Source organism: Pezoporus occidentalis, unplaced genomic scaffold, assembly GCF_034315485.1.
Source record: "Pezoporus occidentalis ecotype Australia unplaced genomic scaffold, CSIRO_AGI_Poc_V1 ctg97, whole genome shotgun sequence".
NCBI classification, from domain to species: Eukaryota; Metazoa; Chordata; class Aves; order Psittaciformes; family Psittacidae; genus Pezoporus; species Pezoporus occidentalis.
Genome location: NW_026916336.1, coordinates 652836 through 669167, shown reverse-complemented (window position 1 = coordinate 669167; position 16332 = coordinate 652836). Strand labels below are relative to the sequence as shown.

Here is a 16332-nt window from a genome sequence, read left to right as displayed (position 1 = left end):
GTGCTTGCTCATCTTGCTGCTGAACAACATCCTGATTGTCCCATCAGGATTTTGTGACAATCACTTAGAGGCTTTTGTGCTGCGGTACTCATCCTTGCTAGTCTTCTCACAGACTGTACATGCGCTAAACCCCACATTGATACATCAAAATCTTCTTCAGTTAAAAAAAAAATAAAGATCACTCTATTTCATTTCCAGGTAGAGTTTCATTCCAATAAATATGTAACTTATATAAGAGCCTTATTTTAATAAAAAGAAATAAATACTTCCCTTTTCACATTAGAGAACTCCCTGGAGACAGGGAAAAAAACCCAAAGCACAACCAAACCCCCCCCCAAAACAAAATAACCCCAACTACAGGGGCTTCACTATGGATTTGTTACAAATCAAAAAATGGTAAATTCTTTCTATGGTCATCACAAATCCAGTTTTAGGAATCAAGTAGATCATAGATATTCCAGAAACAGAAGAAACTCTCTTTGAAGAAACAGTAGCACATTGTCCTTGGGAAGATAAAGTTCAGCTAACACAACTGTTACCACCACCACAGAGAGTCCCATATGTCCATAATGTGGCCACGTGTGCTCTGAGGTACAAGCATCCATCTCAGTGACAGAAGTTCCCAGCATTTGTTCCCAACCGTTCCCTTGGCAAGGTCACAGCAATCTTTCTGGCTTGCACTTCCAAAGAGAGTTACTGTCTCCAAAATCGAGTGGGGGGGGTGGGGGGTGGGTTTAACCGCTACTTCATAGCTTAAAGAGGAAAAACTGTGTGCCTGCTGTCTTTATCAAATTAGAATTTAATAAAGTAACTAAGATGAGAGCTAGTCACCCCAAGGTGATCACAGTGTTATTGTAACAGTGCATGTCTCACAGCAGCTGCTGGTGGATTATTTCCCACACCATCTTCTTGCGGAAGTAAGGCATGTCATTCTGAAAAGAAAAAAAAAAAACCAAATCCATTAAATACGAAGTCACAGTAGAAACAGGCAGAAAATATGCATAAACACCCACTTAATTCTTTAATGTGAAGTTCTTCTTAAGAATTGTCAACATTTGCCATTTGGGTACAATATGGGTTTCACCCACACAGCTCCTAAGAGGGTGATATGACAGCACAATAAAACCAGATCTACTTGACCATACAACAGCTTATAAGCACTTCAGTAAAACACCACCAGGTTGGAAAATAACCAGTGTCTTAACTGCTCAAAGGGTGAAGCCCATTTCTCCAAAAGATACAAAGGCCAGGTACCACAAACCCACTGCCTACAGTAGCTTGCTTAACGGGGATCTCACTGATCCAACTAGGAAGCAGATACCAGATGTTAAGCATGGAGAATACAGCTCTGCCCTCCTGAGGCCACTTTTAAGTTCCAAGCCCAGCAACTACACACCAAAATCAGAGGAAGGTACAAAACCTCAGCTCTTGCCCCAGACACAATTAAGAGCTGCTGCATAACTTCCCTGACCCCTGTATCTGTGTGAAAGTCTGGAGCTCACCTGGGTAAAGGTGATGGGTTTGTCTCTGGAGATATAATCCGCATATTTGCACATAAAAACCCCACAGTCACTTCCATTCAGTTGCTGAGGGATTTCCTAAATGAATGCAAAGAAGATGGAGAATATTTCTCTATCTTAAAAAAAAAGCCATTTGGAAGTAGCACACATTATTCATACCAACAATACACTAACCAGAACCTACTCACATAATCCGTTTACTACTGCTGAACACAAGGAATAGACCCAATTAACTGCACATCATCCCTCCCCTCTGCTTCCTTTACATGGATGTTACTCTAAATTCTTGGCAGGCTAATAAGAGATAGCAGCCTTCCTCTCTGCCAGGTTTTTGAGGTTTGCATAGTGTCGTGTTTCTTAAGTCGTTAGATACTGCTTTTTGGAGAGGGGCTTTTACAAGGACATGTAGTGACAGTACAAGGAGGAATGGCTTTATGCTCAAAGAGGGGAGGTGTAGGTTAGATCTTATGAAGAAGTGAGGGTGCTGAGACACTGGCACAGGTTGCCCAGAGAACTTGTGGCTTCCCCATCCCTGTCAGTGTTCAAGGACAGGTTGGACAGGGCTTGAAGCAACCTAACACTGCTTAAAGATTTCATCCCAGCATGGTTTTCTGGCCCACTAGCAGCCTGATGTGTTACCACAAGAACATGAGATGCTTATGGACATTCTCTAGAGGCCTGGACTTACTAGAAGATACCAAAACCTTTGTGACAAGGAGTTACAGTTCACATTTCAAATCCAAGTAGTGCTCACATACATGCGACTCCATGCTGTGAAGTGTCCACTCTGAGAACATCAGCTCCAGATTTCTTTTTTCCTGGCTTTCTTCTTGCAGGTATCGGCTGTTTAAAACAAAACAAAAATCACTCTTCACATCTGTAATTCAGGACAACAACAACAAAAAACAGAGCTGCTGATGGATCACAGGAAGATGAACAACAGGACAGTAAAATATCAGAGGATCCTCACAGCAGCTGATTTAAGGCACTTGGAGGAAAAATCCAGCTCTTTTATTTAGATACACACAGTGAGGGGCTGCAAGCTAATGATCAGGAATTAGACCAACTGGTCAGGAATGAAGCCACAGAGACTTCCACAAAAGTGTAAACTCATTGCTAAGATCTGGCATCAGAAGACCCCAAATCACATGTTATCAGAGGAGAAGGGAACCAAACAAGGAACCATAATGCCTAATTCCACTGCATGCCTTAATCAAACACACTGGCTGCACCTCTGCAAGAACAAACACAAAAGCTTTTGGGCTAATACCTTTGGATGAGGAATTTCCCAGGCCACCAGCTGCTGGAAGAATACTCTTGAGGAAAAAAATTGTTCTATGAAGACCTGTTCTTACACCCTTCCCCAGGCATCTGCTGTTAAATATTCAAGAGAGCACTGGACTAACACAACACTTGGTTTCTCTGTAGGGCTGCTCTCCTGCTCTTGTGCTCTACAAAACTGTTGGATTAAGGACTTTTTACTACTTCTGCATCAGTGGCAAAGATACCTAAGAGGGCTGGCTTGCACAGCATGTAAAACTGTACCTATTAGAGATCTATGCCATGCCAGCTGATACATCTGGAAAAGCTTGTTTCAGGACATCTGTCTTGAATGAAAATGTCAGAAATATGACAAACATTGTAAGGACATGAGGGTAGACTGCTTGTGTAAGCTGGAGGGAAATATGGTGGCTTTGTTTAGAACCCTGAACAGAATAGAAGAGGTATAGACAAATTGAGGAGGAGCATGTTGCATAGCTCACTAGACTGAACAAGGGTGAACATTACGAGTGGCAAAAAAAAGATCTCAGTGTAAGAAATGGATAAAAGAACTAAGCAATAAAGAGTTAAAGTATGTGTAGCTGATGACAAATAGTATGTACTTTAGGACACCAACATTACTGACCCCCAATCTGAAAGTTCTTAAAAGGGGAAGTTAAAAGGCTCTTGGAAGACTGTAATCCTTTCACAGTCAGTTTGATATTTCAAAACTATCTCCTGAAATTCTTCCCTCTTATCAATAGCCCAGATTTATTGATTAATAACAAAGTCAGTACATGTTTGCCATGGGGCTATCACTTATTTGACAGTGATGCTCTGTCTGTGCATGTAGTGAGAAGGCGGCAGAATCCAGGCACCCAATACCCTGTGGTGGAGGGGACAATGTGAGACTAGCTAAGTAGCCAGTATCACACAACTCCCAGGAAGTGAATCCAAGGTTTCTGTTTCATGTTTACAAGAAATGTGACAATGTGGACAAAACCCAAACACTTCATAATTCACAACATAAAAACACTGACTGAGCAGTTACTTACAACAAAGTTTCACAAATCTTGTCCCCTCTTTGTGCTGTTGAGTCAAAGTATTTGATGGCCTTCTTTCTGACATCTATGACCTGTTATTATAAGGTGATTGTTAGACAAAGCACACACAACAAAACCTAAGTGACTTTTCAGTTGTTTTTTTCTCCCCAACTCTAAATAAAAAGCTAGTTTGACTCACCGCTAGTGCCCAGTGCACCCTCAAGTGAATGGGCACTAAGATAAGGTCCCGTTTGAAGAGATCCACACCTCTGGTCCATCTTCTTACTGCTCTGTAGCCCCCAGAAATTAGTTTGGGATAAAAGAAAGTGCTAAAAGCATGGACTGCTGGATATCCTTCCTTCTTACTTCTTTCCACCAGAAGAGTCATGTAGAAATTAATAACCTGCACCACAAAGATGAGATGTAAAGTAAGACACTACTGACAGATACTTCTAGGCTCTGCAGTGAGGGGGATCACCAAGGAACCCTTGATGACATCTATACACAATGATGGGGTATTTTAAAATCAATACTGAATTACAATATGACTATGCTGCAGCTAGTTTTACCTCATCATTTAGCCAGCGAAGGTTACTTAGCGTGTGGATGTCCTCACGAGTTACCCTTAGTTTGAAGGCACTGCTTATGATTTCATCTGGTTCTCCTTTGTCAAGTGCTGCAGCAATCTCTCTCTCCATAGCCTGAAATGAATAATTAATTGAGGAAAGACTTGTAAGTCAGAGTATTGAGCATGCTGACCTGTGTGCAGCTTTCAGCTGAAACAAGGCCTATAAATTAAGCCCAGGTGACAGAAAACTGCCTTTGCCAGGCTTTTTTTTTGCTAAGTTATCAACAAGACTTTTGTTTGTTTGTTTCAGCATCCTAACTTTGAACTTCAGAACATAGGTTTGCTTCAATTTGCTTTCACAGAGTAAGCTGATATAAACACATAGATGAGCAAACACACTAAAGCAGCTGAAAAATGAACAGAAATACAGCAAACACCTGTAGGACAGCATGACTGCAACTCCAAAGAATAAAAGCAGTCAAAATTTATACAAGCAGGGGAACCTCAACTCCCATTCTCTGACGAACAGCTCAACTATGTTAACTCCCATGATCACTGTTACATGCATTGCAACAATGCCCAGGGTGCAACATGACTCTGCAAGACCCCAAAGACATACACAAGATGCTCAGGTCCCCCACAAGCAATGCAGAAGCTTGTTTTTCAGGTTTTATCACCATGGTAGGACAGGTTAAGGGGCAGAAACAATGTAACTGTATGAATCTGGTTATCACTGCTCTGAAAGACTGCTGGTTAAACTGGTAGCAGAAGCCCCACAAACCCGTAGGTTAGCACAACTGAAGTGTGGGGAGCATATGAAATGCTTAAAACCAGCTTTATTGTTTAACCTTGTACTGTGAAGTCACAGCTGCAGAGACTCAGTAGCAGGTTAAATGCAAGTTCTTAGGATTTCAAGAAGCCTTAAAAACCACCTACAATAAATGGAGCTCCTTGCTGCTGTTTCACAGCCGTTTTATCTAACACACTGTCAGCTACAGTACCTCTGTGAGGGGAGAAAAGCATTCTGTTTTTTCTGAGCTTGGGAGTTTGTCTTCTCCCACGTGAAGGGCAGATGACTTCCTGGGCAGAACAGGTGCCAGATGTAATTGGAGTAACACCTCTTCCGAGTATTCAGCTTCATACCATCTCTGTTAGACAAAAAGAAAATAGGGTAGCAAGCAAACACAGATTTGTTTGCTAGGGACAGCACAGAATATCTTGCTCATATATAAAGCTGGAATGTTTTTTGTACACACATGCAACCAGCCAACTTCAAAGTAACTTTTTATTGATGACTGCATTCCAACTGTGCACCTATGTAGTCCTGCATTCAAAACTTAAATGAAGGCAAGAGAGGCAGAAAGGTGGCTTGGCTTGAACTTGCATTAAGAACCCCAGCAAAGCCTTCACACATAGGTATTAATTTGAGATTGAGATTGTTAGTTCTGAATCCTAAGATTAAAATTTTACTTTTGATCTCTATCCTGATCAGAGATGAAAGTCAAAGAAGAGATGTACTTCCTATCTCACAAAAGAAGACAAGACTAAGGCCAGGTTGGGTGGGGCTTGGAGCAACCTGGTCTCATGGAAGGTATCCCTGCCCATAACAGGGGGTTGGAACTGGATGAGCTTTAAGGTCCCTTCTAACCCAGACTAGCCTGTGGTTCTATAATTCTAAGACTAAAGAGACCGCAGTACAGCTTTGCAGGTCAACTAAGTCTGTGCACTAAAGATTTTGAAGGGGAAGATTAAAGGGAAAGAATAAAAATAGCACAGTGTAGTATGTTTTTAATAATCCACAAACAAAATCAGCAGCAGTGGGAAACCCTTTGTGATAGCACTACTCATCAAATAATGCCCCCGCTTTCCATGGGAAAAACAACAGGGACAAATACACAACTTACTCAACAAGATATGTAAATGAAGAGTGAAAACATTTCTCACTACAAATAGCTATATTTTCCTAATAAAAATAATTAATAACACAAGCTTACCCTTCCAATGTTTTTTTTCACTAGTCTTCCTTGCTCACGAGAGTTTTCTGCTGGTGTGTAGTACCTGTAAGAACAGGGAGAAAGAGAGAGAAATGAGCTATATACCTGTAGTATCCCATGTAATTCTCAAGAATTCACCTTCTGGACCAGAAATGCTTTTACAAGGCTGATTATGACTAGAGCCCCAGTAGCACACATAAATATGTGACATTGTCTCAGCTTCCAAAACCATTCCTTTGTAGCAGTAAGACTGGGACAACATGAAGAACTGTGAGCTTTGCAAACTTTCTTCCACCTACATGTGCAAGATCCTTTTGTTTCTATCATTTTCACTATTTGGAAAACTAAGGGAAGCAATCAGCACTTCCTTTACCAAGTGCTTTGTGATCTACCAGTGATAAATACTGCATAGTAGGTGTTATTCTGCAACTACACTTGCATCCAAATATAGCAATAAATATGGTTTGTCATCTTCTGCAGGCTGAAAGAGAAATGCACAAAAGCCAAAAGAAACAAAAGCCATGATTAGAAAATACTCTACCTGATCATATCATTTCTCTGAGACCACTGTGAGCTGCAAACATCTGCACGTTTGATACCTGCACAGAAAAGCAGCAATATGAAAACAAGAAGTCAACGTTCAATTACCATCAGACATACATAGCTCTTGGTTTCTGGGGGATAATACAAAAAAAAAACCCCAAACAAATCTTTTAATGATGGCTGTATGGTTAGGAAGTTCAAACTCTGACAAACGGTTTGAATTTTTACTATCATGTGCAGGTGTAGGCAGCTGAAGCTGGGCAGGTTTAAATCCTAGATTGCACACTTGACTAAAGGAGTGATTTTTTGCAAACCCAGATGCTCCTCATGGCTCAAAAGAATAGCTTGTCACTCTCCACAGCAAAACAAGCTTTCCCCAGATTTTAGCACCTGCTCAGAAATAGCTGCAAAATGCACATGACTGCATAATAAAGTCGCAGATATGTAAAAGAAGTATTGATAAAAATTATTGAAGTAATGAAGGGAGGGAAATGACTGGGGCAATAGTAAATGTATACACATGAACACAAGCTAGAACACATTGCTGGTACACAAGAAACTAGCTTGTCAGCAAACCAGTTTAACTAGCTCACTCTGCAGAAGACAACCAAAGTCACCTTTAGTAGTTATGTATCTTCAACTCACTAAGGATGATCTACAAAGAAAGATAACTTGATACGAACAGTGGTACTGTGCGGTTAGCTTACTTGGTTCCAAAGCTCAGCCAGCACAGAAATAGTCATGTATAAGCATTAAAAAGGAATTAAAGAGTAACATGTAACTGCAACTCTAAGTTAAATAAGTCATGTAAGGGTGCACAGTAGCATATCACCCTCCCCTAGTACAAACAGACAGGTACTATGATGTTCTCTGTAGAGCGCAGTTATGTCAGCAGCTACAAAACATCACTGGTACAGTAATGTCTCTCAAATACAATTTTAACCAAACTTTTTCACCTCAACAAAAATTTACAAATCCATTTGAGCCAATAACTAGCTATGGTTTGGGAGGGAAATTACCTCCCTCTTTCCCTCCCTCTCCTCTTTCTTCTTTGAAACAGCTCATTTCATTCTAAGAGCTGACATAAGCTATACTATGCTAAACACACTGGCCAATTTATATTTTCTTATGAATAGGCACAGATTAATGACACACAAATCTTTTTAACAAAACCTATACCTTTGAGACTTAAGGAAATGCCCCATTTTGATGTGAAGTCTACCTACAAACTCTAACAGACATGAAACACGGGGATACTCACTGGTCGTTAGTGTCCTACATGGATAGCCATCTCCTCTGTATTTCTGTTCTTCCAGACGACTGTCAGTCATCACTGGTTCCTTGGAGTAGGCTTGAATACTTTGATGGAGCAGAGAAAACACCAGAGGAAAGTCATAACTTTTATACAGATGGTATTTTTTTATCAGTGCATCTCAATTCACTAGAAAGGACCCAGTTTATTTGTACATAACTGTCTACATTAGAGTTGAAAACCACAGTTAAAGCAGTACAAGTATGTAAAGTAAAATTAGGCTGCTTAGTCCCTTAATATAAACACCTCTTCTCCTGCACTGGTTACATGATAAAACGCAAAAGGCATTTCCATGAGAAGGCAGTTTACATGCACAAGTTTAGTGTACTGCAAAGAGAAAACTTAGGATAATTTGTGTGAGAAGGACTGGGGGATGTGGAAAGGAACAGAGAGAATTCTGGCATGCCCTGTGTTTACCTTCACTTTCACATTCTCAGATAAAATAGGATTCCTGACCAAGGGGAAAAAAAAAATCATCTATCACAAACAAAAGGAAGATATAGAATAACCAGTACTACGGAGTAAGCAGTGCTGTGGATTTTTATACTACAAGTTACACTGCCATCCCTAGAACTAGAGAGTACCTTTCTGAATGCAGAGAGAAGAGAATGAAACACATTCACACAAACACATGAATCTTCACCTTTACAATATACACTCAGAGAATATTCATGCTTCACTGCAGGGACCTGAAGCAGGGGGGACTGTTCTAAAAATTAGTTTGGCCCAGCACCTGTCCTAGGACACTGTCCAGAACCCTTAGAATGAATAATTCCCCTCTGCTTCCATGTACAACAGGTACAAAGTTACCACCAAAACCCTAATAGTTATTTCTTGATAATTACTTGCAGAAGCTTGTTGCCTGTGGATCCGGGAAGCTTCCACGATATTTTTCCTTAACCAGTTCCAAGAGCTGTTTGTATTTCTCCTTTTCTCCTCGCTGAACATCCTAGCAGAATGGAGTGGAAAAACAAGCAGATTAGAACCCCTGCATATGAAGCAAATGTTTGTAATCTGGAGATAGTGCAGACTGCACAAGCTGTTCCCAAAATACTGGTATATTATTCAAGTTTACTTTATGAGGAATTTCCACATCTTTGCTTTGTGTTAGCCCTGATCTAGGAACTTGTGTCCCACTATAAACCTCAAAATTCCTTCCGCAACTGTTTCCTCAAATGGGGGCCTCTTCAGCTGTGGTCTGCACCTCTTGCATAATAATTCAGGCTAATATGCATTCCTGTCAATATACACAATGATTGGATGCTATGAGTCCCCAGGGTATCTTAACCACACTCCACAGCTTGCCATGGCCTGATCCTTCAGTACTCCACTGGAAAATCTTCTCCGTGTAAGCAAGGTTTATCAGGAACTTTTAATTTGCTTCAGATATTGAAAGGAAATGACAGGGAAAGACCTCTCAGATAATACAAATAATCCTTCCTTTCAGCAGCTGAGTGTTTTTTTGCCTACCTTATCCTTTTAAAGCTGCTACATAAAGATCACAGTTGGGCTAGGTTAAGGACAAAATAGTGACACAACTCTGCAACACACATACACTTAGTGACAAGGTGGTACAGCTCCACTTACAAGCCAAACTGCCTGGAGCCCCCCTCCCCACCCCCGTACACTATTTCCATGAAAATGGTTTAAAAAAAAAAATCAGTCTTTTGGCAACAAAGCACTGCTCTGTTCCAAGTCTTGATGCACATGAAGGCAAATAAAATGCTATACGCTGATTTTCCAGAAGCAGTCTTTCAGCTTCATTAACCACCCCCACCACACTGTTACAAAGTGCCACTCCACAGCTTTGAAGTTTTGAAGAACTGCTAAGTTGTTTCATTTCAAGAGACACCTTCCTCACCCCACATACCTCTTCAGCAGTACAAAGCAATCTCCCCATTTTGCTGACTTCTGATGTCCTGGATTCTGGCACAGTGCACTCCTTAATGGGTGGTCTCAGTGTTAAGATGCCCTCTGGAGCAGGTTTGATGTGACCGTTGCCATTCCTGCCTGTGCTAAAAAAGTCAATGGGAAAAGAAACAGTATCAAATGAGTATCCAAATATGTCGAGTGAGTAAATATGTGAGCATCCAAATACCTCTCCATTCAGTCTCCACCACCAATAATTTGTAAAGCATGTACACTGATGATGATGGAGACAGACATGAAAATGTTTACAGCTGTCAGATGAAGACCTGATGTCCTCAACTGGCTAATAGGAAAGTACACAGAAAACTGAAAATCAGAACAACTGCTTTCAATATACACTGTTGTTTGATTTGCCCATCATAACTGCACTCAGAGGCACATGTTATGTCCACAGCAGTCCAAGCAATGAGTCAATACAGAAGACTGAAGAACCATGCAGGCATGTTATTCATACTATCCAACCCACAGCTCTTCTAAAAGCTACTGCACTGGCACCAAAAGTGTAGCTTTGTGGACATCAATACAAATGCCAGGCAACAGAGAGGAGCTCAAGAATGAAAGTGAAAGAGGGCAAACTGTTCAGAGAAGCAGTCAAAGAAAATGGAAGGATTTATACCTGAAACGTGGAACTGTCTTGTAAGAAAAGGATAGTGTTTTCTTATTCAAGCAAGAACTGGTTTCACAAGGCATTTTATCTATGAGAGAAGAGCATAAGCCATCAGTAATTATAAAAGGAAACTGAAGCATTTCATGAGTTTACTGTAAAGAGCTTTACCAAATATAAATTATCTTAATTTTCTCCCTTGCATCGTAATATTATTTGTGTTATGTTACTGTCGTGGTTTAAGCCCAGCAGGTAACTCAGAACCATGCAGCCGTTTGCTCACTCCCTTCTTCTGCCCCCTCCCCTTGCCCCCGGTGGGATGAGGAAGAGAACGTAAACCCCATGGGTTGAGATAAGAACAGTCCAATAACTAAAGTATAATACAAAACTACTGCTACCACTAATAATAAAAAATAAGGGAAATAACAAGGGGAGAGAATATAAAACTGAAAATGAAAGGGAAAACAAGTAATAAACACAAGTGACGCACAATACAATTGCTCACCACCTGCTGACTGATACCCAGCCCAACCCGGCCAGAAATCTGGGCCTTCTGGGAGAATCACCCCGGTTTATACACTGAGCATGACGTGCTGTGGTATGGAATACCCCTTTGGCTAGTTCAGGTCAGGTGTCCTGTCTCTGCTTCCTCCCAGCTTCTTGTGCCCCTCCTTACTAGCAGAGGATGAGAGACTGAAAAGTCCTTGATCGGGGTAAGCATTTCTTAGCAACAACTAAAACACCAGCATGTTATCGGTATTGTTCTCAGACTAAAGCCGAAAACACAGCACTGCACCAGCTACTAAGGAGAAAAATAACTCTGACAACTGAACCCAGGACAATTAATTTAGGATATTTTCAGATTTCCATATTGGCAACTACAGGAAGTATCAGCCTAAACCTGAAATAAAACAGGGTTATCAGGATCTACTACTTAAAATAAGCATTTAAAACTATTTACTTCTGGCAAGGTAACAGTGGACATCAGAACTGAAGGACTGCATACAAGGCAGCTCTTGTACTGAGATGACAAGATAAACACCTGACCCCAGTCCAGAAGCAATGCCAGGATGCAGAGAAGAAACAGAATTCACACTCAAGTATTCTTAGATGCTACATAGATATTGCACCTTCAGTAATCTATATGTAAGCCTAAGGGGTAGGGAAAAAAGCAGCAAGTTAATAACTTGAGGTCAGTCTTACCAATCTGTAGCATTTCTATTTCTGGTGTAGAACCTGTTTGTCCTTCAGCTGGAATGTCAGAAGCAGACCAAGTCTTAAATAAAACCAAAAAGTACCGATGTGAATATAACCTGAATGTGAACCCAAACAAATATAAACTTCCTGAAATACAGTCAGCTCTATTATGACTTGGGGACCATGACTTGCTGGTTCAAACTGCAGCAAAATGCAAATCTCTATAGGATCTATGAGAAGCACATTTCAATTTCCAACTGAACAGGCTCTCATACGAGCAAGTCATTAAGACAATATGAGCTTATCACTCACTGAGTTTTCCTCAGTCAGCTCCTAAATTTTCTGAAGTGTGACAGTTTAGCCATTGAAAAATGTATTTTCTACAAACAGGAGTTAATGACTGTCTCAGGAACATTACAGTTTCTTATTCTTCTTATCTGTGTGGAGCAATAAGAAAAATAAGACTATACCTCTGAATCAAAACTAGGGAGTCAAGCAGCTCATGACCCAATTTTCACAGAGCCAAAGCACTACAGGAATCCTCTCCTGAACTGGTGGATAGCAGAAAAAGGTTTATGCAGAGGAAGTATGCAGTTTTTCTTGTACCATAATGTATTTTGATGCTTTAACTACAAGCCTGAGAAAGAGACTAACAGTTCACAAACACATAAACCCAATATGTTTATTATTTTACTAAAACAACAAACTTGAACAGTTGTAAAGAAACTGAAAGACACCAAACATCTAGCTCCTTCCTCAGCTATTAGTGCTAGAGCAGAGTAATCCAACTTGAGTAAGGCAAACGCAGCATATAAGAGCTGCCTGGTCTAAATGGCAATGAACTACCTACTGCTGTAGAGGCTCAGAGCAGGCCTCACTTCAAGATGCACTAGGGAGGGATGCTTCCTCTTTCATCCTGAACAGATTCTACCTACTTTCCAAAATCCTTGCTCACCTCCTCTGCAGACTTTTTAATTGGAACAGCATTTCTGACTGAAACTTTCTGGCATGCACTTGTTTCCTTGGCTGGCAATTTCACCTCAGTAGGAACGTCTTCAACCTTCTCTGTACACTCAGAGATGGCGTAACCTGAAAAACAAAGACAGGCCACATAACAACATGATTTAAAAGGGAATTAGGATTTCTATTTGCATTAAAGCCCACTTCCTTAATCCCACCTAAAGCAGTGCAACTCCTTTGAAGTTACCGACCCTTCAGCCAACAGCAACTGGTGATTTTTGTCTTAGTGGGCTCACTGAGCAGTCCTTTAGAGCTGAAGCTCAAAAACTAATCCAGCCAGCTGGATTTGCAAAAAAACCCTGCTTTTGGGAACATTCCTTGTTTCTGGAGAAGCAGTAGAGTGTTCGATTTATCCTCCTCATCCCCTCCGCATGTGCATGTACTCTTGCAGTTTATTACCTGTCACTCTTGTCTAGTTGAGAGAAGCTAGTCGCTGAGGTCTAGAAACCCAGGCCCTGTGATACACGCTCAATCCGCTGGCTACACAGATGGCCCCAAGGAATGAATGGCTTGAAAAGCCACAGTTTCAGTAACAATGCAGAAGTACAAAAGCCAGAGTTTCCTAAGATACATGAAACTTGCAAAAAAATTAGGCATATTAAATACTTCCATAATGTGCAATACCTGAATTTGGTTTTTTTTCTGGAATCTCATCAAAATCTTCCACAGATGGCCAAATGCTGAGGAAAGAACACACAGAACAAGTGTTTTAAAACCACAGCTTCTAAAGGGCTGACTTCCCTTCCCAGAGTCCAAACTTCCAACATTAGTGCTCATATCCCAAAGGTTTCCTCTTCCAAGTGCCCCAGCATCATCTCAGACATACCCAACTATCACTGCTGAGCAGCTCTCAACAATGCTTCTCCACCTCTCCCAGTCAATGGACCACTCAAATAGAGCTAATTATTCCACTAAAGCATATTAAGCCTCTTTTCCTCATTCTGTTAACACTTCCTAATGTTTTACACCGGTTCTTATCACAAAAAAAAATACCTTAATATGTAAAGTTTTACTCTTTCCTCAAGGAAAGAAGCATACCAGAGATTACTAAGGCATCTGAGTTTGTAAGTCACTACACTGAGTTACAAGGAAGTGTACAAGCAGGACAAGAAATAAAAGGTGGGAAAGCAACTCATGCATACACCCACTTAAATAACTTACTGTTAACTCAGTGCTCATGAATTAGTTCTTGGAATAACTCAGTTGATACAAAGAGAAAGTATTTTTACTTCAGAAACAGAACACAAAGGTTGTTTCCTTTTTATGAAATACTACGACAGAGAGCAAGGATTCTCTGAAGAATTCTTTGCTCTTTCTTTTAAACTGTTATGCCCCCCCAACCCTGCTGGTATCATGGCTTCTGGACTACTTTCCATTGGTATCAGGAGTACAAAGTAGCCAATACCCTTAACTGCACCTTTTACACAATATAAGAATATCTGCTATTACCATGCTATTAAAGTCAGGCAGAAAATAATGTGGTGTAGCAGTTAAATGCAAATCTATTCTATAAAAATGCATTCTTACTCAGCATATTGGATATTTCCAACACAGTAATATACATATATATTTATTTCCAATAAGGTAAAACTGAAGAAAGCAAAGTACTTGTATCATCCTGCTCAATTTCTAGCAAGAATTAAAAGGTAAAACCTCAAGTGGGCAGAGATTACCCCCCTGTGGTTTAGATTTCCTTGAAGAGACTCACAACATGGGACCTAGGAATATCTTTGCCATTTCACAGCACATCTCATTGAGCACAGTTTGAAGACTTATTTTCAGCAGGTCCGTTTCTGAAGCAAACTAATACAGTTTCACTCAAATTTCATCCTGACTGCTGTGCTCATCATTTCCAGCGATCTCTTAGCAAAACTGGGTCTCCTACTCAGACTATAACACGACGGCCTGTGGTGCCTACAAAGGCACATTCTTCAGCTTGAGATTATGTTCTGCACAGTAGCTGCAAACAAACTACTTGTGCAACAAGTGGTTCTTTCCAGAAGACATTCACAATTCCCATTCACTCTTGAATGTGACACTAAGCAGAGCCTCCTCGATCAAGTTTTTCCCAGAAGGAGCAACCATACTCCCCAAAACATGGCATGTAAATCATACATGCTCTCTCCTTGGACAGGAGTGACAGGCATGGAGATGGTTGAGCCATCCATCGCTGGAAGCTCTGGAGCACTAGCAATGTCTGATGCCTGGGAAGGCACCCCCCTTTCTCCCACTGCACATACATACCACATCCCCATGCCACGACTTTCCTCCATCCAGTATATCCCTATATGTACGTACACTGCTCTCTGCTCATCCAACACACCTCCAAACCTCCACCTCTTGCCTTCTCTTCAAACCCCCACTGTATAGATGGGAAGCAAATGGGGCGGGGGAGAGGAACGGGGGCAAGGAGGGCGTTGCCAACGGATTTATTGGGAATATCTGAATCATCTCAGCACCCAACTGTGACCGTGTGCGCAGGGCTATCCGACAGAAGCGTGAGACTGGGCCCAAAGCCGGGCCAGCCTCAGGCTCAGCGACTCCGCTTCACCCGCTCTTCTGACACTGACGGAAAGGACGGTGGATGGCGACGACCTCACGGGAGCCCATCCCGAGCCCCACCGCCCAGAAGGGGGAATCTGGGCGGGCAGAGGGGCCTAGCCCAGCCCAGGGGCGGGCAGCCGGAGCGAGGGGAACCCCAGAGCGAGATACCGCACTGCACCCGAGATGCAACACAGCGACCAACGCCGCTTCCGCCCCCCGGTTCTAACGCCTCAACCGGCAGACAGGCGGCAGGGGATTCTCGCAGGCCCCATCCGGGAGGCAGGCCGCGGTGGGGTGAATGGGGGCTGTGTGACGGGGCGAGGCCCACGGGCGGCTCGCTGACCTGGGGGGCGGCCTCTTGCGCAGCGGCGGCGGGGCGGGGGACGGCTCGGGGCGGCGGGCGGCGGCGGCGAAGAGGGTACCGAGGACCCCCAGCAGCCATTGGTACATAGGCCGCGGCCAGCCCGCCCGCGGGCTGCAGGGGCCCTGCCTGGATGCGGGGAGCTGCGGGGCCCTCCTGGCGCTGCGGGCGGGGACAGGCCTATCTGCCCTCGGGGACAAGCAGCTCTGGTCCCACACGGGACGAAGAAGCCTTTCCGCGTCCTGAGAGACAACGGCAGGCAACACAGACCGGTGGTAGCGGGCCTCTGCCCCCCCCTTCCTGCTTCCTGTTCCCGCTGGTGTCGAGTAGATACCAATCCCAGTTTACCAGGCTCCGACTTGATGCAGTAGCCGCGGGGCCCGCTTCTCGGCCCCTCGCTTCGAACCGCCCTCCTGGGCCATGGGTGAAGCACTGAC

General features: G+C 42.5%; 1 protein-coding gene across 2 annotated transcripts; it reads right to left on the bottom strand.

Moving 5' to 3' along the window:
- Positions 1-204: 204 nt before the first annotated feature.
- Positions 205-16002, bottom strand: SENP2 (SUMO specific peptidase 2). Of its 2 annotated transcripts, none has more exons than XM_062606589.1 (17): positions 15878-16002; positions 13615-13670; positions 12926-13059; positions 11977-12049; positions 10786-10864; positions 10111-10255; positions 9086-9189; positions 8190-8287; positions 6927-6984; positions 6386-6449; positions 5393-5539; positions 4393-4524; positions 4023-4226; positions 3836-3915; positions 2279-2363; positions 1503-1598; positions 205-932 (listed from the first exon to the last, which is right to left on the bottom strand). In XM_062606589.1, exons 1-17 carry the CDS (start codon positions 15982-15984, stop codon positions 870-872), a joined length of 1725 nt encoding a protein of 574 aa, XP_062462573.1. In that variant the 5' UTR covers positions 15985-16002; the 3' UTR covers positions 205-869. The 2 variants fall into 2 exon arrangements, with proteins under 2 accessions (XP_062462573.1, XP_062462574.1); XM_062606590.1 differs by having other exon boundaries at positions 10111-10246.
- Between the last annotated feature and the right edge of the window lie 330 nt (positions 16003-16332).

Excerpts from the sequence above, each read along its gene's own strand:
- SENP2 (XM_062606589.1), bottom strand. The coding sequence starts at position 15,984 with ATGTACCAATGGCTGCTGGGGGTCCTCGGTACCCTCTTCGCCGCCGCC. Across the intron at positions 8,288-9,085 it reads CAGGCAACAAGCTTCTGCAA|TATTCAAGCCTACTCCAAGG; the intron begins GTAATTATCAAG and ends GCTCCATCAAAG. Across the intron at positions 3,916-4,022 it reads GGGTGCACTGGGCACTAGCG|GTCATAGATGTCAGAAAGAA; the intron begins GTGAGTCAAACT and ends TTATAATAACAG.